This window comes from Lontra canadensis, unplaced genomic scaffold (genome assembly GCF_010015895.1).
Source record: "Lontra canadensis isolate GAN:19392208 unplaced genomic scaffold, GSC_riverotter_1.0 scaffold11, whole genome shotgun sequence".
Taxonomy (NCBI): Eukaryota; Metazoa; Chordata; class Mammalia; order Carnivora; family Mustelidae; genus Lontra; species Lontra canadensis.
In genome coordinates, this window is record NW_022631005.1 from 15,762,082 (window position 1) to 15,787,777 (window position 25,696).

The following is a 25,696-nucleotide window of genomic DNA, read 5'->3' on the forward strand; positions in this document are numbered from 1 at the left end:
CTTTGTATTTGAAAAATACAATGAACGGTCACTGTCATTAAGGACTTACCTTCAACTGGGTAAATAAAACAATGGTAGATGAATAAGAAATGTGTGTAAAATATTTAGCACAATGTTAGACATAATAAACAGTTGTTGCTAGCCATCATTATCATCATTATTGTTAGCATCATAACAATGTGTGGATGAAGATGTTTTATTTGAAATACAACAAGCCATGTAGGTTCAAGTGAAAGATGCTCAATATTGCAGAGGGTTTTTGAGAGTGTAGGGTCAAATATTGGAGACCCGAGGGTAAAGAAGTGTCTTAAGAGACTGCAAAATTCAAAGAAGGTTCTCAGGAAGAAGGCTTGTTAAATATGGTTCTGTGCAAAAGTGAGGCATAGAGAAAGCTAAAAATGTAAAAGGAGACTGGGTTATCAGTAGCTTGGGAGGAAGTAGGCTTAGAGAGTAGCCTTGGCTGTGGGCAGAGGTACAGCTTTATTAGCAATAAGATCAAAAGAAAAAGGAAGAATGATTTTGGTTGAAGTTAAAGTAGTTCAGGGAATTCATGTCATGTGAGTTGCACTCTTTAAAGTAAGTAGGAAAAGAGATGATCAGTTGACAGTAAGGGAAGGGAGTAGGGTTGGACTCTTGAAGAATGGAAATCTAGAGTAATTGCTGTGGACAATATAGGGAGATTCAGTTACCATCACAAAAGAAGATCCTATTTGGATAACATGGACTGAAACAAGTCTGTTACAATTATCTACATTTCTTTAGACATTTTTTATACTCTAGGAGCAAAGAAACTGGGCTGGATTTTCTTTGGCAGGGCAAGAATGATACAAGAGTAAGGGACAGGGATGGAAAAGATTTCAAGCTCCGAGGTCAACTGAGGCAAGTAAAAGCAGACCTGGTGAAATGGACGTGAAGACTTGTCAGATCCCAGTTATCACAGTGAAGATTCTACATCAGGGGAACAAAGAACGGGATGGTGGGAAAGGGCAGAAGGCTGAAACAGATTGAGTTTCACGTTCTGGTTTGCAGAGCTGGAAGTGTCGTGGGTTTAGCCAAAGTGTGGCCATCTCTATGGTTAGAGAGACTCAAAGCCTTGGAAGCCAGGATCCCGCATGGACTATTGAGCCATGAAGTTTCCCAGAGTAATAGTATAAACAGCCCTGGCATAAACATGACCACGGGACAAGTGTCATCTTACCTGAGCTATGCAAGTAGTGTGTTAAAACATGATGGCAAAAATGGATGACCAAGGCTTCAAAAAATTACAGTTGCAAACTGGAGGTTTTTGAAGGGTAGAGGTTAAGTTTGCTTTTCTCTGTAGTCCCTCTCAATGGGCGTGGTGTTGATACAATCTTGATGGTTGACAAATGGGTTGTTTGTTGAATTGATAAATAAATGAATAAACAAATTAATGATGATGCATGACTTAGGAACATTGGTTTGAAACAGCCATGTGAACTGAGGAGTTTGTTGACCCATCCTCCTTGCTCTGTGAGCTTAGATAGATGAAAGCAGGAACGGCTGTGCTGGAAAGGTCTGGGAGGGATGGAGTATTATGACAGGATGACACAGTTTCATCTAATCTGAAGAAGTGGAACGCATGTAGGAGGAAATCATTAAGCATGTGGGGAGATAAACAAGTAATATGTGGAATGGGAAAGCAAAATGAACCATGAATAAAGGGTGTTGGTTTTCTTTTTTTCTTTTTTTTTTTCCCGGTCTCTAGTTCCAAGTTAAGCTTGAGACATTTTTTATCTACTATCACCATAATAGTTAATAAAAATTCACCTTTGGAAGGTGTTTCATGAAGTCATTCCTTTCTGGATGCCGTTAGAAACACGACTAAAAAAAATCTAAAATAGGAAAACATAATCCTGAAATATTAAATGGAAATTATAAATAAGCATCTTGAGTAGAGAATTTGAAGAACTTGGATGTTTTCACTTTACCCCAGTAGACTTGGATGTGGATCACCCAGTGAAAAAAATGGAGAGCAGGAACATGAAAGGAAAAACTGAGAAAAAAAGAAAAGTTTAAAATTCTGTATTTTATTTATATTGATGTGAGAATTTACCATGGCTTTCCCCATACTAATTTTATGTCAGCAACCTTGTCAACATCTAAGATGTATTCAAATTATGTCAAATCATTTGGGCATACTGAAAAACTGAAAAAATGGGGTTCTCCCTCTTTCTCTTTCATATTGAGTCACTATGATACAGTGGAAAGAGCAGTGGGTTAAGAGTCAGGATATATGAATTCTCCATCAAGCTTTTCCAGAAATTATTTGTCTAGCTTTGTATGAATCATAAACTTCACTATACCTTAGTTGTATCATCTGTTAAATGAGGAAATTAGACTAGAATTTTAAACTCCACCCTACCCTACCCTTTCTGCTAATGAACTGTTACTGGGAAGCCTGAACAAAGACAACAAAGCACTGGCTGAGCTTGTTGGCACAGGAGGGGGAGGTTCTGCCTCGTAGTATTACACCCAGGGCCCTGTGTTTGTTAGAGCTTTGACTTTGGTTTAATGTTCTGCTGTTGTCATTTTGCACCAGACTCTCTGGGCCCCACTGTAGCCAGCTCTGCTTATAGCTCACAAAATGTATTAGGATAATAGCAGACGATAAGCCAGAATGGGAGGGGGGGGATCAGGGATTTACCACCTGAACTACCACAGAGAAATGCCAACTATGTCCAGGTTTACCAGATTCTTCTGAGGTGTCTCCAGAGTGGTTGGAAATCTCTAGATCAAGATTGAAAATCTTGCCTGAGCAAGAAACACCATGGTTGAAGGTATAACACCCCTAAATTGATGATACTAATGAGAAGGTTAGGAGGCTAACAAGTGGTTTGACCTCTTTAAATACAAATTCTAGGCATCGCATCATTAGCTTTGAAGAAAGAGGGGGAAAGGGTAAGAACATTTCTGTACCATTATTATCCTCTTGGTTTAATAACTTACAATTCCTCTTACTATTCTTGCATGGAGTTTAAATTAAAACTTTTTTATTTTTTAATCTTTTTTTTTATTTATTTAAGTAATCTCCACACCCAATGCAGCACTTGAATTCGTGACCCTGAGAATGAGAGTTGCATGCTCCATTAACTAGCCAGCCAGGTGCCCTTAAATTAAGTTTTTTTTTTTTTTTTTAATTAACTAGGTTTCTGGTATGGGTAATGAAAGCCACACAAGTTTAATCGTAAGTTACTTCTCAACAAGAGTTGAGTGGATATATAGGGTTAATCAATTGTGCAAGATCAGTTTATCAGATAATTCAGTACCTAAGTACTCAACATGCAAAGAATCAAATTATTATAAAGCATGTCATTTTGTTCTTATTTATACTATCTGTCACATTCTTCTATGTTGGAAGAGTTTTGTCATCCAGAGAGGTCATATAAATCATCATTTAAAAATTTGTAGTTAACCCCATTCAGTAAGTTTATAAAAATAAAATAGAGGAAAAGGTGGGTTTTGAAGAGAGAAAAACAGATGTAGCACTTGGCAGGTGAGACAGGAGGGTCATTTGCCGACCATAATCAGCGTATAAGAAGAGCCTGGCACTTCCTGGCTAATGAATGTTGCGGTTTTATTAGCTTTGTTTGTGATTAGGAGCAGCTATCTCCACTTCACAGCAAGGGTTCCCACAACAGATAACTGATATACCAAGCTTCTTCAGTGTCTCCTTCATTCACTCAACAAATGTATAATAAGCACTGTTTTTCTTGTGATGCTGTCAGTGGTTTCTAGTCACCTCCAAAGTCTTCATCTGTGTCTATGGTTCCTCCATCAGAAAGCTATGTTGCTTTGAGTTTTTAACTGACAAGAATATAGATGAAATTCTTTAGGCCTAGACAGTGAATAAAAAAGCAAGTTAATTAGGGTAATTTATTGGAAGTATGGAATTCTGAAACTTCAGGGATACCTCAGAAAGCATTTACGAGCTCATTTTACAGATAGGGATACTGAGATTAAAAATCATAAGTGGCTGAGCCAAAATGGGTTGCCCAATGACCCTGAACCTGGTCTGATCATTCAGTTATTGAGGATTAGTTGTATGTCAGGCACTGTACTAGGCACTGGTGCTACAAAGCTGAATAAAACACAGTCAGCTCACAGATATGTATTTAAAAGGATATAATGTGCTGTGTTTAAGTTCAGTGATTGAGATATGCAGATGGATACGTGCGGAAGGAGGTTCTGAGCTCAGGGTGAGGGTCAGGAAGTCCACGTGATAGGAGATTAATTCAGAGCTGCTTCCCAAAACCATGTCACCGAATACCTTAATTTAGCCAGGTGATGGAGATAACTGAATTCCCAGGGCATTGATTCGTAAACTGGGTGTGCATCAGATCCCCTGAAAGGCTTGTCAACAGAGACTGCTGATTCTGGTTTTTGTTTTGTGTTTTTAAAGATTTTATTTATTTATTTGAGAAAGAGAGATCACAAGTAGGCAGAGAGGCAGAGAAAGGGGGAAGCAGGCTCCTTGCCGAGCAGAGAACCCGATGCAGGACTCGATCCCAGGACCCTGAGATCATGACCTGAGTCAAAGGCAGGGGCTTAACCTACTGAGCCACCCAGGTGCCTCTGGCTCCGTTTTTTAACAAGTTCCCAGGTACTACTGATCCTGCTGGCCTGGAGGCCACCCCCCCTTTTTCTGAGGCCACATTTTGAAAACCACTGTCATAGAGCATCCTTAGGTTTTTGTGTATGTACAAAAAGCATTTAAGAAGAGTACTGAATTGCCAGGCAAAACACCTTACTTTATAGACCCCTCAAAAATATAACACAGTCTAAGATACTTTTCAGTAAGATACCAATTCCAAAATTTTCAATTACACAGTAATGTGAAAAATAAATACATAGGAACTTACTTGGGATGCTTCCTTTGAAAGTCTTGGATTCTGTCTCTATACATAGCAATCAGAACTGCCTAAGGGTCAGTGGTCTCTATATTGATATTCACAGTCCCTTAATATAAAACCTCACTTTAAAATTAGACTGTGTCCCTGACTGGGCTGCTTCCTGCTGTGGAGGGAGATATTTGATCATGCAGAGTACTACAGATTCCCAGATTCCCATCCCCCTTTCGTTCTGCCTCTCTCTCTCTTAAAGTTCTTACACATCAGGGGCTTTCATTGGCCTCTGAGCACACGTTCCCTGGAGAAGGCCACGTCAGAGCAGGCGTGGAGAGACCCACCCAGGCACTGTGGTAGTTCCTAAGAAGAAAAGAAAACTTTTGTCTCTCTGGAGGAGGCTTCCCTGGCTTTGCACACACCTCTGTAGCAGTGGGACGCTCTGCTGGGCTGCCTACGTAGCTGTGTAATGAGAAAAAGATCGTCCTCTTCCCTTACGGTTGTTTTTAAATATCTGGTGCCAATATGTATTTTGGAAGCCTTCTACAGAAAGGCACACATGCATTTTTAATGATAAAAAATGCTTATGTTCATTAATTAGTCAACTTTAAACAAAGTAGCCATGAGAATTTATATACCTCAACAAATGCTGAGGATGGGTTTCTTTATCTTTTTTTATTTAAATTCAATTAGCCAACATATAATACATCATTAGTTTCAGATATAGTGTTCAATAATTCATCAGTTGCCTGTAACACCCAGTACTCATCACGTGCCCTCCGTAATGCCCATCAACCAGTTACCCCATCCCCCACTCCACCCACCTCCCCTCCAGCAACCCTCAGTTTGTTTCCTAGAATTAAGAGTCTCTCCTCGTTTGTGTCCCTCTCTGATGACTTCCCATTAAGTTTTCCCTCCCTTCCCCTATGTGGGCTTCTTTAAAAATTCAATACAGAAGACTAAATTAAAAACAATTTTCTATGTTTTCTTATCATCTAGAATGTCAGTAAAAAGACTACGTTTCTAACAGATGATGAATACACTTACCTAGATTTGTGATTGCTTCTCCGGGTCCCTTTGCCTTGACAAATAAAAGTCAAATTATATGACAAGTGCATAATTTCTATATTATACTGAGAAGTATCCATATATATATATATATTACTTTTATACATTTATGTATATATTCATACATTTATATATTATGTATTTGTATGTCTGTATATTGTAGAAGCACAGCCATTTCATGTATATATCTCTAAATATGCGAATCACAGAATCAGGAAAACAATTATCAATCAACACCATTGTGTCCTCATCCCAAAGTAGACTCTCTGACATTAGTATGCACTCAATAAATAGTTATTAAGCAGTGGGATGGGTGAATGATTCAATCCCCCTTTTTTTTTTTACATGTATTTACTTCAGCTTTTCTAGATCCTCCAAGAGGTTTTCTTTTTTGTAAGAATTATTTATTCATTTTATGTTCATTAAAATGGCTTGGCATAATATTCAGACATATTTCTTCAATTTTTAAATGAAATGGAAAATGGAAAACATATCAGTTATAATAGAATACCTGCCTTCCTACATGAACACATGCTCATTACAAATAAAGAAAATAAATGGCGAAGGGATGAAAGTAAATAGAGAAAAAAGGAAAAAGAGAAGGAATAAGTATCAAGGTCTCATTATGTTTTAACTATTTGTAAACACTAAGCAAAACATACTTTTTTTTTTTTAAGATTTTATCCATTCATTTATTTGACAGACAGAGATCACAAGTAGGCAGAGAAGTAGGCAGAGAGAGAGGAGGAAGCAGGCTCCCCACTGAGCAGAGCGCCCTACTTGGGGCTCGATCCCAGGACCCTGGGATCATGACCTGAGCCGAAGGCAGAGCCTTTAACCCACTGAGCCACCAAGGTGCCCCAAAACATACTTTTAAGTATCTTTGAGAAAGTGTCCTAAAAACTCAGTTATGAGAGGTGCCTGAGTTGAAGACCACCACATCTCTTTCATTTAGAGTTCTATCTCCATTGCTTGTTTTTTAAGCAATAACTTGAAAGTCAATCCATATTGATGACTATCATTACCTAAAAATATCAATATCTAAGATAGACATAAAAGTATTTGTGAAAGTATCATTAATAAGCAACATTAGTAAGAGTGAACATATTTACAAGAAATGTGAGGCTTTTCTATCTTGAAGCAACCTAGAAATTTATCCTAACAATATTAAAATACACATGGGGTTGAAGAAACCTTTTTAATTAATGAAGTTTTTTGTTTTTGTTTTTTGTTTTTAATATAGAAAAGTTTACCTGATCTTAGGGGAGGTTTAGATATTTGTAAGATATTAGAGTAAATTTTAGAACTAAATGCAAAATCTCTGGAGAAAGTATGGAAAGAAATTACTTTGAGGTTTCTTGTGAATTTTTGTTAAGGTTTGATCATAAATGTCATGCAAATATCCTTTGTCAGTGTGTTTTGGAAGTTCTTCCAAGGAGACCAAGGAGTGAAGAGGATTACAGGAGGGGAAAATAAAAAAGGAAAATGAGGTTGATTTTACACTAGAAGAATGCAGTGGGGAATTCTATAACTTTCTAGTGAATTTTCTACCTCATTTCTGTGTCCACAATACAGTATTATAAAACCTTTGTGAAAACCAAAAATGTAAACTTCTGTACAGAACCAAAATTTCATTCTCCTCAGCAAGTTTGAGTAACCAAAATTTAATCCCATTATTGGTTCAAATATAACAATTGGGATGATTTTGAATCTCAGAGATTGAAACACACATAGCCTGAGGTAGAAAAGGGTTTTTCCAACTCCCAGAATCTAAGGAGGTTTGACAACAGAGCCACTGGAAGGACACAGGTATAGCTTGGCCTCAGGAGCAAATATAGCTAGAAATGTACTGTCAAGACTTGCCATCTTGTCTTTGCTTTTCTCTTTTCTCTGCACACCTGCTTCAGTCTCTTTCTTCATAATTCTTACCCTACATGGGATATATCAGTTTCTTTGTTCTACATCTTATAGATACAGTCACTTGAAGAAAATAGACTCCCTTGATACTCCCTTTGGAACAGTCCTAAAATTATAAGAAAGATTTGCTGACTCAGTTGGATCCATTGGCTACCTCTGGACAATCTACAGTTTGGCTTGGAGAATGGAGGAGTAAGATAGGTTCACTTTAGGTGCCAACTAATCTATTGTGGCTAGGGGAGCAGAATCATGCAATAACAATGCAACTCCCTTGGGTACCATAAAGTTTGACAATAGAGAATATGGGGAGCCATTCCTAGGCAAAGGAGAATGTTGTAGAACTGGGCAGGAAAACCATATGTTGAAAGTACCCATCACAACACCAAGGAAAAAAACACGTTATTTCTGGGTTGGTTATGCCTAGGCTAGCTCTTGGAAGTCTAGTATATAGCCCACTTAAGTGGCTTTACATATATTAGATGTACAGCTAGTAGCATATCTGTACCACATGAAGAAAATCTTGATAGAGCAAATAGATATAAATGATTGAGTGCTGTCTTCTTCATGAAGTTCTTTTCAAATACCTACCTGAACTCTACTGAACTCTTGCAAGTATATATGATCATCACTACACAGTTAATCACATAATTGTTCTAGAATTGCCTGAATAGCAGGTCTGAATTCCTAGCTCAACTGTGGGTATCTTATCTTACACTTCCTTTTACTAGAAGACTTCTACACCAAGGTTAGTGTTAAACACATAATTTATTCCGCATTCATTCCGTAAATGATTCTTGAGAGCCTACTGATTTCTAGGCAATATACTCAAAGCTCAGCATACAAAGATGATCAAAGATGATATTTAAAGAGAGCATGTGATTTGAGGTCTTTTGTCTCTATCACACTTGACACAGAAATCTAGCATAGGCAGATTTGATCTAGCAAGTGAACTGCATCTCCAAATATCAGTAGTGTTGTTTCTAGATGCAGTTTAGTTTGCCTATCCAGAAAAATCAGAATTTTCCTCCTGTTGAAGCCAAAAGGCTATTAATGCAAATCCCATTGAATTTGCATTTGGTTACATTTCTGATGGGAGCATTCATATGCAAATGAAAGTCCATGAAAAGATAGCCAGATAATTCAAATAGTTGCTGAAATATCAAGATAAAAGTAGGATGTTAAAATGTCCATCCATCCATGTTTACTAGGTTGCACTACGGATCATCAAGTGGATCAGTGTTCTTTAAAAGCTAAAATAAGTCATGCCTTAAACATCTGACAACATTCAAATAGGTCTGGGTTCAGAAAGGAGCTGTTATGTGACTTCCCACTGCTATAGAGCTGAAAAAAAACGTCAGTCCATGGTCAAATCAGTCAAGTTGCTCAAAAGAGGTTCATCTTTGATCCACCATCTTGTCCCCTTTATCTCTTCTTGTGTTAAAAACAAAAGGTGATTTTTCAATAGATTTAGTCATTTTGATGACCCAAAACAGTGAACAAATAGTTTGTGCAAGCTGGTAGTTCTTTGTACTCTCTAGAGACTTGATGGCGCAAGTTGAATGACACCATCATGTTCACTACCAATAAATACCATTTAGAAAGCATCTATGGCATCATGAGCATACTAACAGAAATTTGATTGATCTTAATGTTCATGTTCTTCTGAAAGATTTAAGACTTGGCATGCAACTCTTGATTTTGGGGTTGTGAGTTCGAGTCCCACATTGGGTGCAGAGGTTACTTAAAAATGAAATCTTAGTAAATAAATAAAAGAGTTAAAGACAAGATTCTGAGAAGGTTTAAACAAATTTCAAGATATAAAATCATAATCTACTATTATACATTCCAAACCTATATTTGAAGGAAATATAGGTGTTGCAATCAGACTTAACTTAATTAAGTTAACTTAACAATTAACTTAACTTAATTTCAGTTGCTCTTATTCAATTTATCAGAAGTTGGAGTGGCAAAAGGGAAAGTTTTGAGATCACGCCACTCAGGATTATTAGCATTTAGTTTAATAGTCTACAAAGTGTGATGCTCCCCAGTTTCCATTTATTTGATACAATGTATTAGTTCATAGTTTCAAGTGTTTTTAGAATTCTGGTGCTCCGTGCTTTGGTGGCTGTCACCTGTCATCCATCAAATTTGGAAAGCCTGAACCTGGGATAAGGTCTTAACCTCTCCTTCTTTGGCACACCCAATCCTTCCCCCATGCCTAGTGTTTTTACTTGTTAAATATCTCAAATCCAGCCACTTCTCACAGTCTCCATCACCAATTCCTTAACCTTTATCTTTGCTTGGTTTATGGCAAGAAACTCCCAATTGGATTCTCAGAACCGACATTTCTTTTCCTGCAGTCCCATCATACGATAGCCAAAGTTGTCATTTAAAAATGCTGATAATTCACAATTTCATCCAGTCATCTTCTTCCTTAATATCTATCAATGGCTTCCTGTTTCTCTTAGAATAAAACCCCAATCCATAACAGGTCTACCGTATGCCACATGTTCTTGTTCCTTCCTGCTTCTCCACCCTCGCATCATATTGCTTCCCTTTCACTGTGGGCACATCAGCTCTGTCTCTTTAGATGGGGAAAGACACCATGCTCCTTCCAGTCCCTGCATCCTTGCACAAGCGGCTCTGCCCCAGCTTCTACAGCTAGTAAACTCTGTGCCTTCTCAATTAAAGTTTTCCTGATCTTCTAGTCTCCATTCGGTCCCCCTGCTGCTTCTTTCAAATTACCACACAACGTCCATTCCTAACACTTATGTGAGTGTGTAATATTCTTATTTTGGAGAAAATACCAGTTGTACTGATTGTCCTCGTGTCTTCCTGAAGGATCAAACCGCATCTGTTTTTTGCTTTTCGAAGCAAGACATGGCACCTACCATATACAGTCATTCAGTACTTGTTGAGTTAATGGAAGGTTCCGCTCTCTGTTCTTTTCATCTATAATCCACAAGTTCATAGCAGTGAACGCAACAATAAAAATGAAAATAAAAAGAAAAATTGACTGGCTTGCATGAACATCACCCTACCACAAATGGTCAGAAATAATTAGTATGGCAAATACTGTAACATATTTTATGGCAGAGCAGGTGAGGTGAAGAACATAGGGGAATCAAGATTAACAGCTCTCAGAAACTATGAAAGCAGGTCTCCACCATTAGTTGTACTAGCAAAGGACTTTTATTCATCTACTTACAGTAGCAGGCACACTCCCAACACTGTCTTATGCATAAAAATGTTTATTTAGGTTATTTAAGCCACAAGTGATTTCCAAAACATATCTAGAGGTTTCAAATATACAGTCTTGTGACACGGTTGCTAAAATTGATTTGCAGCTCTTATTCATTTCATGGGAACAGAGTCATAATTACAAAAGTTAAAAATCATATCAAAATCACACAATAACACAGCCAGTTTCTTTTGCTTTTATTAAGTATTTCTGTTAATTTTAATTCACTTCTATTTGTGAGCTTCATTTTACTTTCAGGCAGCTTTAAAATACTGAGCTAAATCTTGAAATTATGGGAAAAGATAAAGTGTCACATCCCATGATTTTTTAACAAAGTCCCATTATTATCTCTCTAGGAATATCTATCCTTTCGCATCTGTGTCAGACTGTGTAGTCTTGGCCATCTGTGATGTGCAGAGAGTGGAAGGTTAAAAGCTTATATTTAGCAACAGGATGTATCTGTGGTTAGGCACGTTAAGTTTAGTGGACAATAAAAAATTAAATATACCTTTCTTAAAAGAAAAGGAAGTTTTATCTAGACTGTTAAAGTGGCTTTGAGCTCCTATTATCTCTCATGTTTATGGATCTTAGAATGTAGCTCTGTTTTTTTATTTTTAAATTTTCCCAAAAAAAAACCCAAAAACAAAAACAAAAAACATTTGAAACTATCTTTCATTTCTTTGTGAATTATGTGGAACGGTATTCCAGGAAGAGGAAAATAAGATGTGCCTATTTAACGTAAAGCAAAGTGTCCTCCTTTTTTTGCATATATGACAAGAATAAGCCTTCAGTCAATGACTGGTCATCTGCGACACTTCTCCCAAATAAACTAGCTATTTGCTGTCTTTTTGCAAGTCAATATTCCGTCCTAACAATGACATGAATGGGCTTGGGCCCCTGGGAAGAAGGCCCCGCAAAGATATTTATGATGTCCTCTTATGATTTCAGTTAAGAATGCAAATTGCACATCAGACTTTGAGGAATACTTTGCCAAAAGAAAACTGGAGGAACGTGATGGCCATGCAGTCAGCATCGAGGAGTACCTTCAGCGCAGTGACACAGCCATTATTTACCCAGAAGCCCCGGAGGAGCTGTCTCGCCTTGGCACGCCAGAGGCCAATGGGCAAGAAGAAAATGGTGAGGCTGTAATTCATTTTTAGCCACTACACTGACCTCTGCAGCTGTTACAATTACAAATGCACTACATGCCTGGGTGTTTACCTTAAAATTTGAAGAACAGCTGCAGAGGCATGGAATTTCATGAGCAAAGATTAGAACTGTAATTTTAGGGTATTGTGAAATTTTTTTTTGTCAGCAAATTTGTGTCATTTGTACATCCAATAAAGAACAAGAACAATTAGAGCCTATTTCTAAGAGATAAAAATATCGAAATTGATTCCAATGTTTCTGAAATATTTCACTTTTGAGGAACTAAAAAAAAAAAGAAAAAAAAAAGTTGAGAAAGAGTGACCTCTCGCCTTCCCTTTCTTGTTTACTGACACCTGAAAAAGCTCTCTGGCCGGCTGTGAATTCCCAAGTCGCATGTGACCAAAGGTTTTTACCACGAACTGTCAGTCACCTAAAGAGAATTTCCTCATTTATCAGCTGTTTAAATTTCCCCCCAAAAGCGCCAGTAATTAATTAACTTCCCAGCGCAGTGTGAGCTGATTCCGACAAGTCTGCGCCGGGTGTGCGAGGGGACCGGCGCGCGCGGAGGCCGAGCGCAATGATGGAGCTCTCGTGGAGCAGATTGCAGTGATTCCTGTCATACCAGCCCGGGCAGGCAGCCCATTAGCTGCCATTGATTTACTGACCTTTTGGCCTGCTTCTCTCCCTCTCGTCTCTCGGCTACAGACCTGCCACCTGGAACTCCAGATGCTTTTGCCCAACTGCTGACCTGCCCCTACTGCGACCGGGGCTACAAGCGCTTGACATCACTGAAGGAGCACATCAAGTACCGCCACGAGAAGAACGAAGAGAACTTTTCCTGCCCTCTTTGTAGCTACACGTTTGCCTACCGCACCCAGCTCGAGCGGCATATGGTGACGCACAAGCCAGGGACAGATCAGGTGGGGGGTTGGTTTTAAGTGATTTCTTTCTATAATAACCCCTTAGAGAAACGATATTGCTTTGATTGGCAATCATTATTAATTTTTCATGGCATTTTGAAGATGCAGATCTTTTAATGGTAATAGCTTTAATTGAGGTCTAAATGATTTTTTGATGGTCTCTTCTAATATGATTTAATAGTCTTATGTTCACGATCGAATGAGTGTGTTAATTTCTAATTTAGAAATTTTATTTGCACTTTAACTTGACTTTAGTTTCATTTTTATGTTCCACAAAAAAGTGAATGAAATCGTAGCATTTTAATTATACATTATTAAACATCTCAGCAATTGTAATTCCATTTTTCACCTAGTTTTACTCAGAATTTTTTTTTTTTTCATATAGGATCTAAGTCAGAGTAAAGGAAGTATGTATTCTTTCATTTGTCATACAATACCTTCAGGTACTTAGAGTATTTTTACAAGCTGCTACTAGTTTCTGAAATCTAATTAAGCATTTTTTTTTATCAAAAAGGCATATTACACGTCTATATAGGTATAAAATAAACTGGATTGATACTACAATATTGGACCTACATTTTAAATGATCCCTTTTGATTTGCATGCCTATGGCTAAACGTTAAGCTTGTTCTGCCTCATTTGGTTGATTTGTGTTAAAAATAAAAACTGTTTTGAACAGGTAAGTGTAGCTTCTTAAATCCTTAAAATGTTTGAATAGGATCGATTCACAGTGTCCCTTCCATGTTTTAGCAACACTGCTCTTTCTGCCCTCCTGGGAGAACTGACTGCAGGTTGATCTTATGTGTTTGAATGGTAACAGAAATGGTGTGCCTGAAGCCCCAATAACTGGCCTTACCCATCTGGAAGCCTCCTATTTAAGCCTCACTACCGCTACCGTATCTGTTTTAAAAAAATGATTTAACAGGATATTCTGTAACATTCTTATGTTTCTTTTTTCTCGTGGGCATTATTTTCTTTGACTGAGGAAAATGAGGATAACCAAACCCAATCAAGAAATGGTGATGATGCTATATTATGGAATTTTACTATTATAATAGAACAGCTCTGGAAAATCATTCCATTCAGATCTGATTGGGCTTGTCACCTGAACCTTTTTCCAAGTTCAGCTACAAAAGCTATGCTCACATAGTTACGCTTATGTAACAGTTTATCTCCCCTTGCTTATAGGAACAAAAACTCGAGGAAAAAAAAAGTGCCTAGATATTTATCTAGCATAACTGCTTTAAATTTCACATGCAGAAGTGTGATTGTGTTGGCGCATTATGAATGGTAGCTTTGGTGTTGAAAAGTCCCCTCATTTGCTCATGGCATTTACAATTAGTAAATTAAAATGATTGTATCATATTAACAGTGGCACAACTAAAGTTTATAGTAGTCCTCTGAGGGCTGTGGGGGGAGACAAAGCAGCTGTTGCTGTTTGTTTATGCAACTCAGCAACATATGAGCGCTGGTCCCTCAATGGCGCTCGGCGGGCTGGGCTCCGCTTGATCTTTGAAGGTTGCTGCTGTTTGAACAAACCTCCCTGTGTCCCATGTAACACCATCTGTCTCACTAGGAATGTGGGAAGATTCAGCACACCCTAGCAGTTGTCATACCGTTTCTGTGCTGTCTTTTTGCAAAAGGCTTTTGTGTCATTGCTGCTTGAAAAAGGCTGACCTCCTACCTTGAGCATCCAGAGTGGATGACTGTATTTTTTTTTTTTTTTTTTAGAATTCTAAGTCACAGTGCTTTTTTTCTCTTGTTCAAAAAGGTCAGCTGTGTTTGATTATATCTTTGCTGCTTTTAACTTGTCTTTTCAGCAAACTTTTTTTTTTCTTTTTTGTCCCTACTCCCTAGCAGACTACTAAAAAGGAAAATGAAAAGTCGTTGAAGTCCTTCCTACTGGCCTGTGATAAAACTGCTCAAGCAGCTATAACCCAAGATGTTGTCTCTTACATTTGATAATGAATCAAATCTGATATGCAACACGTCAGGAAAAACAGGGTTTACATTTGCTACTAGCACAGTGAATGGGATATTTAAACATGCTTATCACATAATGAAATATTTATAGTCAAGAATTTTTTTTGTTTATGTATGTGTGCTTTTTTTTTCCTCCTTTAAAACTGATATTGCTTCAGCGTGAGCTATACTTTTACCCTGATACAGAAAATTTGATAAAATTAGTTCTTTGCATGGGGAGTTTTTTTGGAGACTACTTAGAATTTTTCAGGATAATATTTATTTTTTCCCTTGACAAAACAGTTGCATTCCAACAGGGAATCTTCAGATTTTAGAATGTGCAGTAAACACAGAGAACCACAAACATCTCTACAATTATACTTTCTCATCTCCAAAGGCTCAAAGAAACATTTTGGAAAAGACACTACAGAGATAATCCTAAAGCAAGTGTTGGATGCGCATGTGAAAGCACCTTTTTTTTTTATTTGTTCCAATTTTATTGCCAACATTATCACTTTTATTGCAACTCTGAAAGACTGGGCAAATAAATAAACACGCACTCAAACCTTTTGGCCTGTCTAAAAAATGGAGACCTTTTAAAAATATTTGTAACAAATTTCCTTTGTTCCTCCCACACAAAACTGATGTCAGTCTTTCCCCTTTTATAGCACCAAATGCTGACCCAAGGAGCAGGTAATCGCAAGTTCAAATGCACAGAGTGCGGCAAGGCTTTCAAATATAAACACCATCTGAAAGAACACCTGCGAATTCACAGTGGTGAGTAGCAGAGGTGCCGGTGCTCACATTTGCATTTTGTTTCATTTGGGGAGTTCTAAAAGATTGTTTAAAATTTACACAATCCTGTTTGTAGCTTTCTGGAACTAGCCTTTTATTTCACAAACTACGTGAGCCTGCTCAGCCTTTCTGGAACTAGCCTTTTATTTCACAAACTACGTGAGCCTGCTCAGGTACCTATGGTACCACCAGTGGCATGATCTTACAAAAAGAAAAGCCATGTTTAGACTTCCTAAAAATCGCCAACGCTTTGATTTATTACAAAATCTAGAGGCTCCTTTTTGGTCCTTTCAAATGCTCTTCTACAGATTAAATATTTTTGACCTGAAGAAACTCAGCTGGCAAATTTTGAAGGGTATTCATTTTTGATACCTAACCATGAAAGAAAACGTTGAAGAATTTTGGATGCGAGCTTTTGTATGATAAATGTTCCTTGATTCCTGGAAGCTGTATATTACAGAACAACATCCGACCACTGAGATTTCTTCTTTATAAGTATTTTGATAGCTCTGCCAAGCATTTTATTACCAAATTGGATGCTATTCAAAGGACTAGTTGGATTGGTAGAATCAATGGAATCTCTACAGAGTTGATTAAAGCCATGGCGACACTTCCCTTTAAATACTGTGACATCTTTATTGTGTTATTGACCACACATTAATCTGACACTCTGTTTAAATAGGAGGCTGCCGATGGCAAGACAAGATTTGGGATCTTGGCTGAAAAAGGCATAGATAGCCCTCACCTTCCACTGCTAACATCTTGAATTATGTCCTCTCAGGGTAGATAAAGCCCAGAAACAGTTATGGCCACATAATTCTAAGCTAAGCACCTAGAATGTGGAGGTACCCCATTGTGTTCCTTCCCTTTGGTTTCACTGACTCTTGTATCGGTAGACAATCGCAATCATTACCCAGCTGAAGAAATGTAATGTTGATTTTGATTATCATTTTAGGTGAAAAACCGTACGAGTGCCCAAACTGCAAGAAGCGTTTCTCCCATTCTGGTTCCTACAGCTCACACATCAGCAGCAAGAAATGTATTGGTTTAATCTCTGTAAATGGCCGAATGAGAAACAATATCAAGACGGGTTCTTCCCCTAATTCTGTTTCTTCTTCTCCTACTAATTCAGCTATTACCCAGTTAAGAAACAAATTGGAGAATGGAAAACCACTTAGTATGTCTGAACAGACAGGCTTACTTAAAATTAAAACAGAACCACTAGACTTCAATGACTATAAAGTTCTTATGGCCACACACGGGTTTAGTGGCACTAGTCCCTTCATGAATGGTGCACTTGGAGCCACCAGCCCTTTGGGAGTTCATCCGTCTGCTCAGAGTCCAATGCAGCACTTAGGCGTAGGGATGGAAGCCCCTTTACTCGGATTTCCCACAATGAATAGTAACTTAAGCGAGGTACAAAAGGTTCTACAGATTGTGGACAATACGGTTTCCAGGCAAAAAATGGACTGCAAAGCTGAAGAAATTTCCAAGTTGAAAGGTTATCACATGAAGGATCCATGCTCTCAACCTGAGGAACAAGGAGTTACTTCTCCTAATATTCCACCCGTAGGTCTTCCAGTAGTGAGTCATAATGGTGCCACTAAGAGTATTATTGACTATACATTAGAAAAAGTCAATGAAGCCAAAGCTTGTCTCCAGAGCTTGACCACTGACTCAAGGAGACAGATCAGTAATATCAAGAAAGAGAAGCTACGTACTCTAATAGATTTGGTCACTGATGATAAAATGATCGAGAACCACAACATATCCACTCCATTTTCTTGCCAGTTCTGTAAAGAAAGCTTCCCTGGCCCCATTCCCTTGCATCAGCATGAACGTTACCTTTGTAAGATGAACGAAGAGATCAAGGCAGTCCTGCAACCTCACGACAACATAGTCCCCAACAAAGCTGGAGTTTTTGTTGATAATAAAGCCCTCCTCTTGTCATCTGTACTTTCTGAGAAAGGAATGACAAGCCCCATCAACCCATATAAGGACCACATGTCTGTACTGAAAGCATATTATGCTATGAACATGGAGCCCAATTCTGATGAACTGCTGAAAATTTCCATTGCTGTGGGCCTTCCTCAGGAATTTGTGAAGGAATGGTTTGAGCAACGAAAAGTCTACCAGTATTCAAATTCCAGGTCACCATCACTGGAAAGGAACTCCAAGCCGCTAGCTCCCAACAGTAACCCTCCCACAAAAGACTCTTTATTACCCAGGTCTCCCGTAAAGCCTATGGACTCCATTACATCACCATCCATAGCAGAACTCCACAACAGTGTGACAAATTGTGATCCTCCTCTCAGGCTAACCAAACCTTCCCATTTTACCAATATTAAACCAGTTGAGAAATTGGACCACTCAAGGAGTAATACTCCCTCTCCCTTAAATCTTTCCTCCACATCTTCTAAAAACTCCCACAGTAGTTCTTACACTCCAAACAGCTTCTCTTCCGAGGAGCTCCAGGCTGAGCCTTTGGACTTGTCATTACCAAAACAAATGAAAGAACCCAAAAGTATTATAGCCACAAAGAACAAAACAAAAGCTAGCAGCATAACTTTAGACCATAACAGTGTTTCTTCATCATCTGAAAATTCGGATGAGCCTCTAAACTTGACTTTTATCAAGAAGGAGTTTTCAAACTCAAATAATCTGGACAGCAAAAGCACTAACCCAGTGTTCGGCATGAACCCATTTAGTGCCAAAACTTTGTACACAGCTCTTCCTCCACAAAGCGCATTTCCCCCTGCCACTTTCATGCCACCAGTCCAGACCAGTATCCCTGGGCTCCGACCATACCCGGGACTGGATCAGATGAGCTTCCTACCACACATGGCCTATACGTACCCAACTGGAGCAGCTACTTTCGCTGATATGCAGCAGAGGAGAAAGTACCAGCGGAAACAAGGATTTCAGGTAACAGGACCTACCCTTTTGCTCGGAACAGAGGAGACCTTGAAAATTATACTATGCTGGGTATGTGCATGCGGGGTGGGGGGAGTCTTAGTGAGAACAAAATCAAGTGCTGTTTTTTCAGCAGACATGGCAGAGTTGGTTTTCACTTGAACCTCAAACCGGCTGGGCTAGACAAACAAATGGAGAATCAGAGGAACACAGAGCTGTGGGAACACGGCTGCCTTACAAAAGATAAAGAGCTTCAGACTTATTTTTGAGGTTTATTTAGATTGATCTGTATGCTTTTAGAATTATACGATGCTAACGGTATTTGACAGGACTTCCATAGAGGCTAAAGGTTAGTGTCTAGAACAGTCCCCTACTTGTGCAAATGTTCACAGTTCACAGTCTGCAATAAGACACGTATGAGTCTGATATGTACTTGGTTTTATAGAAAATAGTGTACTTTGGAGAGTATTTTAAAACCTATTTTGCACATTCCACTTGACTTCTGATGGACTTTTCAAACCAGTGAATGATTTATGGTTTTCCAATCCAAATGCAGGTATGTTTTAACAACATGAAGTATAATCCCTGTTTGCAAAATAGGAGCATAAGTAGCCGTGCACCTCTGTAACAGCTGTTCCAGGCTTCCAATTTACAGTACATCTGCCCTCTTTGTAAATGTATTTAAGCCTATTTAATCTCTTCTAATATTAATTAGTGCAAACGTAGTCTAAGAAAACAGAACTGTGAGCTAGCAAATGGAAATGTATGTTATCATGCAAGTTTGTACTCCTTTGGATCAAGACAAAATAAATATCAAGAAATTTAATAATTTACTGATCCACATTCATTATTGCTCAATGCTGAAGGCTGTTTTAACATAGATAGAACATTGATAAAAAGTGTTATTAATATTCCCTATTTCAAATTAGAAAATTAAATATAAAAATATAGCTTGAGGCCTTTAGTTGGTAGACATACATTTAAATGGATTGCATAATAATAACATTTTGTACCTAAATATAAAATTCAATTAAAATGGGGTTTCTACAGCTACAGATCATTTCTAAAGTTAACCACATTGAAAAATACACAAATTCTGATGTTTGATTTTCACTTGTGGATATTTCATGATATAAAGGAAACTGAGGATTTTAGAAAATTTTATGTTTTTCTGACCTTCAGAGTTGACCATTTTTTACCCTTAAAAAACAATGAGCTCTACCATCCAGGATGGAGGAGGTTTATATTTTGGTTGAAAGGTGAGACCTCATACATTGTTCATGGAAAGTAGTATTTGTTTTTTGTTTTGTTTTGTTTTTTAAATGAGATTGATTAATAGCAAGCACTTTTGAGGTTCTCCAAATGTCAGCCTACGTGAAATTGTTTGGTGTAAACACAAGGAGAAGAGACAATGTTGAACTATGTGATTATATCACAGGGAGAATTGCTTGATGGAGCACAAGACTACATGTCAGGCCTAGATGACATGACAGACTCCGACTCCTGTCTGTCTCGAAAGAAGATCAAGAAGACAGAGAGTGGCATGTATGCATGTGACTTATGTGACAAGACATTCCAGAAAAGCAGTTCCCTTCTGCGACATAAATACGAACACACAGGTATGAGTGACTTTGACTAGCTAGTTAGAGCTTCCCGGCCTGCTGCACATTTCATAATATTTAATGAGTACACTTGTGCGACATAAGATGTAGCATATGCTGATACCTTCAACAAGGAAGAAATAATGCTTTTGCCTAGCTCCGTAGGACTTTTTTGTTGCCTGTTTATTGGATCATTCATGTGTTTATGAGTGTGCTCTTCTTCCTATCTTTCAAGTTAATCTGTAAGCCAAATTCATGGATCCTGTCGAAGGTACATTTAAGTGGCCAGGGCCAGGAAATGGCATGACACAAGCCAGTTATTGAAAATATGTTCAAATTCTCAAGTTGCAATGGCTCTATGTAAAAATTTAATGAAAAATTCAGTCAGTGATGTATTAGATTTATCAGCCAAACTTCAAGTAACCTGCACCTTAGAGGTGGTTCTGTTTGGTCTTATAAATTGGCCATTTTTTGAACACGGCGGAAGTGTTAGTACTGTGAGAGAAAAAGGTATAAGTAAAGTAATATTCCAAATGAGCTACGGAAACTACTTCTATTTGGAAGACTAAAATAAAACTTTCTAAATTTAATTAGCTTATTTTCAATTCATGCATTACTAATTAGGAGCAATTATACAGAGTTGACAAGATAGCAGCCTAGTTCTTCCCTACGAGTAGTGAGATAGTGGGTTAATTTTTTAAAAGAAAGGCAAAGGACCATAATGTGAAACAATGTTGGTTCCCACAATCCAAGATCCAATCTGCAGCTCCGTAGTGGAGCTGCACCTGTGATCACTCCCTCCCTCCTCCTCCTTCCTCCACCTTTAACCACAAAGCAACCCAGCCTCCGGTTCCAACTTTTCTCCTCTAGATATTTGGCACACTGTACTGGCCCTTGATGGGAAAAGAAAGAGTGTAGGATCTCAGTGAAAATATTGGCAGGGGGAAATTATATAAAAACTCACTTTTTAAATGAGAAAGTCTAGTATCAAACATTTTAATATAGAGTGAAAAAATTAGCCTAACAGTGCTCTTGGGGGAAAAGTGGCGAAAAGACAAAAAAAAAAAAAAAAAAAAAAGATAAAAGAAGAAAGGGTAATAATGTGAGTACTATCTGCTGTATTCTGACTAAGTATGTGGCTTTTTAGTGATTGAAAACTATCCTTGGGGAGCCGTCCTCCTCCTCATCTTCCTTCTTCCCTCACTGAGCATGTGTGGGAGGCAGCCTGAGAGTGGGAGGAAGCTGGGGGAACAGGAGGTGCTGGAGGATATTGGTGAAGAGAACAAAGTTGATAAATAACAATACCCCAGTAATCTCTCTTTCTTCAATGGTCTGATATTGTTATTATTTTTAAAGTTCAATTAAAGATACGTTAAAGACAGCCTAGTTTGAAAAGCAAGTCCCAATAGTTTCTATACTTGTGTGATATAATTCCGTGTTTGAAATGCCAAAATTTTCCTAATTTTGTCTTTTATCAGAGATATCTATAGATGTTTTCTTTAGTACCAAGTCCTATTTAAATATTTATGAAGATATTTTCATATCTAAATTTAATATTTTAATCAACCTCAAATATATTTTGTATTTCATTATTCAGCTACAATAGGCACATCACTGAAGGCATCTTTCCCTCTCTGATTGGTTTTATTATATGACCATATGCAAACTCTATCATTTACTACATGGTGAGTGTAAAACTTTTATTTTAGTGAGGGCTATCATACATATTGACATCCCGTCAATATCTTTATTTCTTATAAATGAGATAGTCCATAAACTTCATAGGCATATAGACAGTTGAGAGACCCAAAAGTTGACAAACATAAATATGCATAATCAATCTGAAAACGATGCTGTATTTAAAAAAATAAAAATAAAGTGTCTTGGTTCTTTAAGATGTGAGAAGATCTGCTGCCTAGAAGTAATGTATAGCAACAAGATCCTAACCATCCAATAACTTCTTTAAATGTGTGATTAATTATCCTCCTGTTGGCTTCCTGGCCTGTCGAGTTTCTAGTGTGTTAACTTTTTGGTCTCTTGACCAAACATCTCATGACATTATTGCTGTCAGTGTATTAGGTTCCATCACCTTGAAGTTCTTCATGAATTTTCTAGCACTGTGATGTATGTAAAAATTTAGTCCATTTTCTTCCCTAATTGGGCCCCAGAAGCCTTCCATTTATTTATATTAAGTATTAGTAATAATTTGAGAATGTACTAATGTGAAAATTGTACATGAGAACAGTCTCTGGGTTGATTGATTCTAAGATTGGGAAATGAAGTTGAATCATTTGATTATGTGCTGATTTTACAAATGTGCCATTGATAAAGTGTGTTTGTTACACCTGTCCACAATTTAGCATACAGAATGGCTGAAGTTAAGAAGGAAATTACAAGCTGCTTTTTCTTGAGATCTTGTGCTCTTTTACCTTGAACTGTTTATTTCCTAGGCAGACACCAAAGACATAATGCTTAATTTTACTTACTGATGGCGTATCGCTTGCTTGCTTTTCCTGGGGCCTGGACTGGGATCAGGACTGGGAAGTTGACTTCAGTGGGATTAATTGTCACAAGTCAGGACAGTGAAGCACAAATCTGAAACTCCTGTTAGGCACCGTCACGAACTCATTTGTATTCCACTAAAATTTAAATCTGACATTTATTGAGTACTTCTTCTATTGAGACATTGTTGTAGGTACTCTTAAACCTACCTTATTCAGAAAAGTAATAAAAATGTTTCTACTTTTGCATAGATAAAGTCAAAGTTTTAAATAAATTACCAGTCAATTTTGTTTCTCAATTATATGATAATATTTTTCATACCACAAACCTTCCATTTATTAACTTCAGTTATCATTCTAGCTGCCAGGTGAATCATGAACCTTGAGATTAGGGAAAAAAATTACCCTAAAAAGTTTGATTCACTCAATGTCAACTTGGGTATATTCTGAATCGTGTTCATGTGGAAATTTAATTCCAGGAATCTTGACTTGAAGGAGGTAAACCAAACAAACAAATTAAAGAGATGAAACTCCAAGGCTGTTCCTACTTAAACTGAACTTACTAAATTCTTACCAGTGACACTTCTGGAGAGTACTAGAATATTTAGTGCAAGTTTTAGCTCAGTCCCCCAACCCACCCCCAAATTCTGTCCTTTGCATGGTATAATAGCTGCACATTTTATTCCTTCAGATTGTCAGTTCATACTGTAGAATTAATGTATTTCTATTATTAGCATGTTGTTTATTATTGATTGAATTCCCTGAAAATTGATCGCCTGTAACCAGAATACCTATATAATAGACTGCAGCTTAATGAGCATCCCCCATGCATTTCTAACAGGCTTTGAAACTTGTCCTGGAGAGTGTCTGATCTCTCTCAGGACACTGCTCTGTGTTTTGTTCCTTTGGAAAAGAGAGAGCTGTTTCAGCTGTGGTCACTGTGATGTTCATTCACGATTATTCACAGCCGATCATGAAGTCACCTAACTCTCTCACCTCCTGTGCTCCGGAGCTGATGAGACATCCAAAGGAGGTTGTAGGACAGTTCTCCCTATGCATGCTGTAGCAACTAAAGCACCGAGAAATTTTTCATCTACAATTTCTCTTCTTTCCATTCAGATTTACTTCTTCCATGTACCCTGCTCTTTATCTTGCTTAGCACTTGGGGAGTTATTGAACGTGTACTGATAAAAACAAATAAAATTATCTAACATTAATTGAGTGCTTACTACGTGCAATCCTTGTACTAACCACTTTAACTACATTACCTTTTTTATTCCTTATGCCTGGGCCACAAGTTAGGGCCCCCAAATGACCTCCTTTATGCCAACAAGGACCCTGATCCTCAGAGAGGTTAACATGCCTGTGTTGCACAGCTAGTTGTAAAAGACACATTCAAACTGAGGCAATCAGACTCCAAACCGTCTCCGTGATCTAAACCAGCACCATCCTGCCCCTATGAATGAACCACTGTCTGACACGTCTTATCCTTGTCCCCGAGAGCATCTTTTTCTTTAAGGTCCAAGTACACATGACAGACCAAGTCTGTGCATCATAACTTGAAGTTTTCTGGAAGGCCAGACCTCTATCTTTTTCCCAAATATACTTCTGCTTCCTGCTAAAGGACCTTCCCACCATGGTGGTCTTATCGAATGGAAAACACCCTGTCTTTCCAAACTCTTGGCATGCCGTTGGATTTCCCTTTTCTGTTATCCAGTTGGCCTCATTCAAAACATCTTTTCTAAGAGCTAAGAAGTGGTTCTTGTGTGGTTTGAATTATACCTTTTTTTTTTTCTTCAGGCCATTAACTGCCTTGAAGTAGATTACCAGAATCTTCCCTATTTCCAATGCAATGAGTAGTCACCAACAAATATTTTTCTAATTTCTTCTCTTGCAGGTAAATAACTTCCTATTCCAGAACTTAGTACTTGCCTTACCACATCCGTCATCACTAAATTTATATTGGACATTCCAGTAAGATAAAGACCATTAATGAAATAACAAACAGCAGCCTACAGCGTTTTCTAAATAGTCGATTGCCCTAGAGGCATTCAATAACATTATTAAAGATATTTGATTACTAATTGAGATTATATATCACCATATAACTGAATACCTGAAGTGTGTAGAATGGGTTCCTAATCTTATAACATGACACTTAGCAAATGAAAATGGGGTTGAATCTACTAAGGCCGGTTTATAATTTAATTTGATGAAATGCAAGTTTGTATTAGGAAATATAATCACACAGCTTCATGTGTGTTAGGATAATATCTAGTGCCCTACATGACACATTTCTGACTTTAACTCTGGAGCATCAGTCTGATAATTTTTTTTTTTTTTTGGGGTCCATTCTATTTTGGAAATAAACTTTTAAGTATGGCAGCTACAGAAGGTGTTGAAGGCATTCCAGTGCTATTTGTGGCCTGGAATCAACCAGATGTGTTTAGGCTTGGCACTAGTTTCAAGTTCCAAACACTGGTTAGAAACTGCCTGGAATGCCAAAGGAAATACAGCATTCTCTAGCTGAAGAGTATTTTAACACTCCACAAGTGGCTGACATCTCATGGAAAACTTTCGAGGGGAAAACACTTTTTGGGATTAGCTCAGCCTCCATGTCATCCTTTTTTCTACTTAGTGTTTTCCAACGACTTCGTCTCCAAGTTTTATTCTCAGAATCATGTGGCTGATAAGGCATTCTTCACATCATCTTTCCTCTGTTCCTGGCCCTGTTTAGCTTTGGCGTTTCGCTCCCGTTTGAGACCGC

The 25,696-nt window shown here is 37.9% G+C and overlaps 1 protein-coding gene across 8 annotated transcripts in view; it reads left to right on the forward strand.

The window, feature by feature from the left end:
- Nucleotides 1–25,696, forward strand: part of ZEB2 (zinc finger E-box binding homeobox 2) — a 134,565-nt gene that overhangs the window by 102,859 nt on the left and 6,010 nt on the right. For 6 of the 8 annotated variants that reach the window (XM_032856119.1, XM_032856120.1, XM_032856116.1 and 3 more), the window contains exons 5-9: nt 12,037–12,225; nt 12,943–13,157; nt 15,788–15,896; nt 16,870–18,839; nt 20,266–20,446. In XM_032856119.1, the coding sequence (XP_032712010.1) occupies nt 12,037–12,225; nt 12,943–13,157; nt 15,788–15,896; nt 16,870–18,839; nt 20,266–20,446 (2,664 nt within the window). Of the gene's footprint in view, nt 1–12,036; nt 12,226–12,942; nt 13,158–15,787; nt 15,897–16,869; nt 18,840–20,265; nt 20,447–22,025; nt 22,115–25,696 lie in introns of those variants that run through there. The other 2 variants (XM_032856121.1, XM_032856122.1) reach the window with 2 other exon arrangements.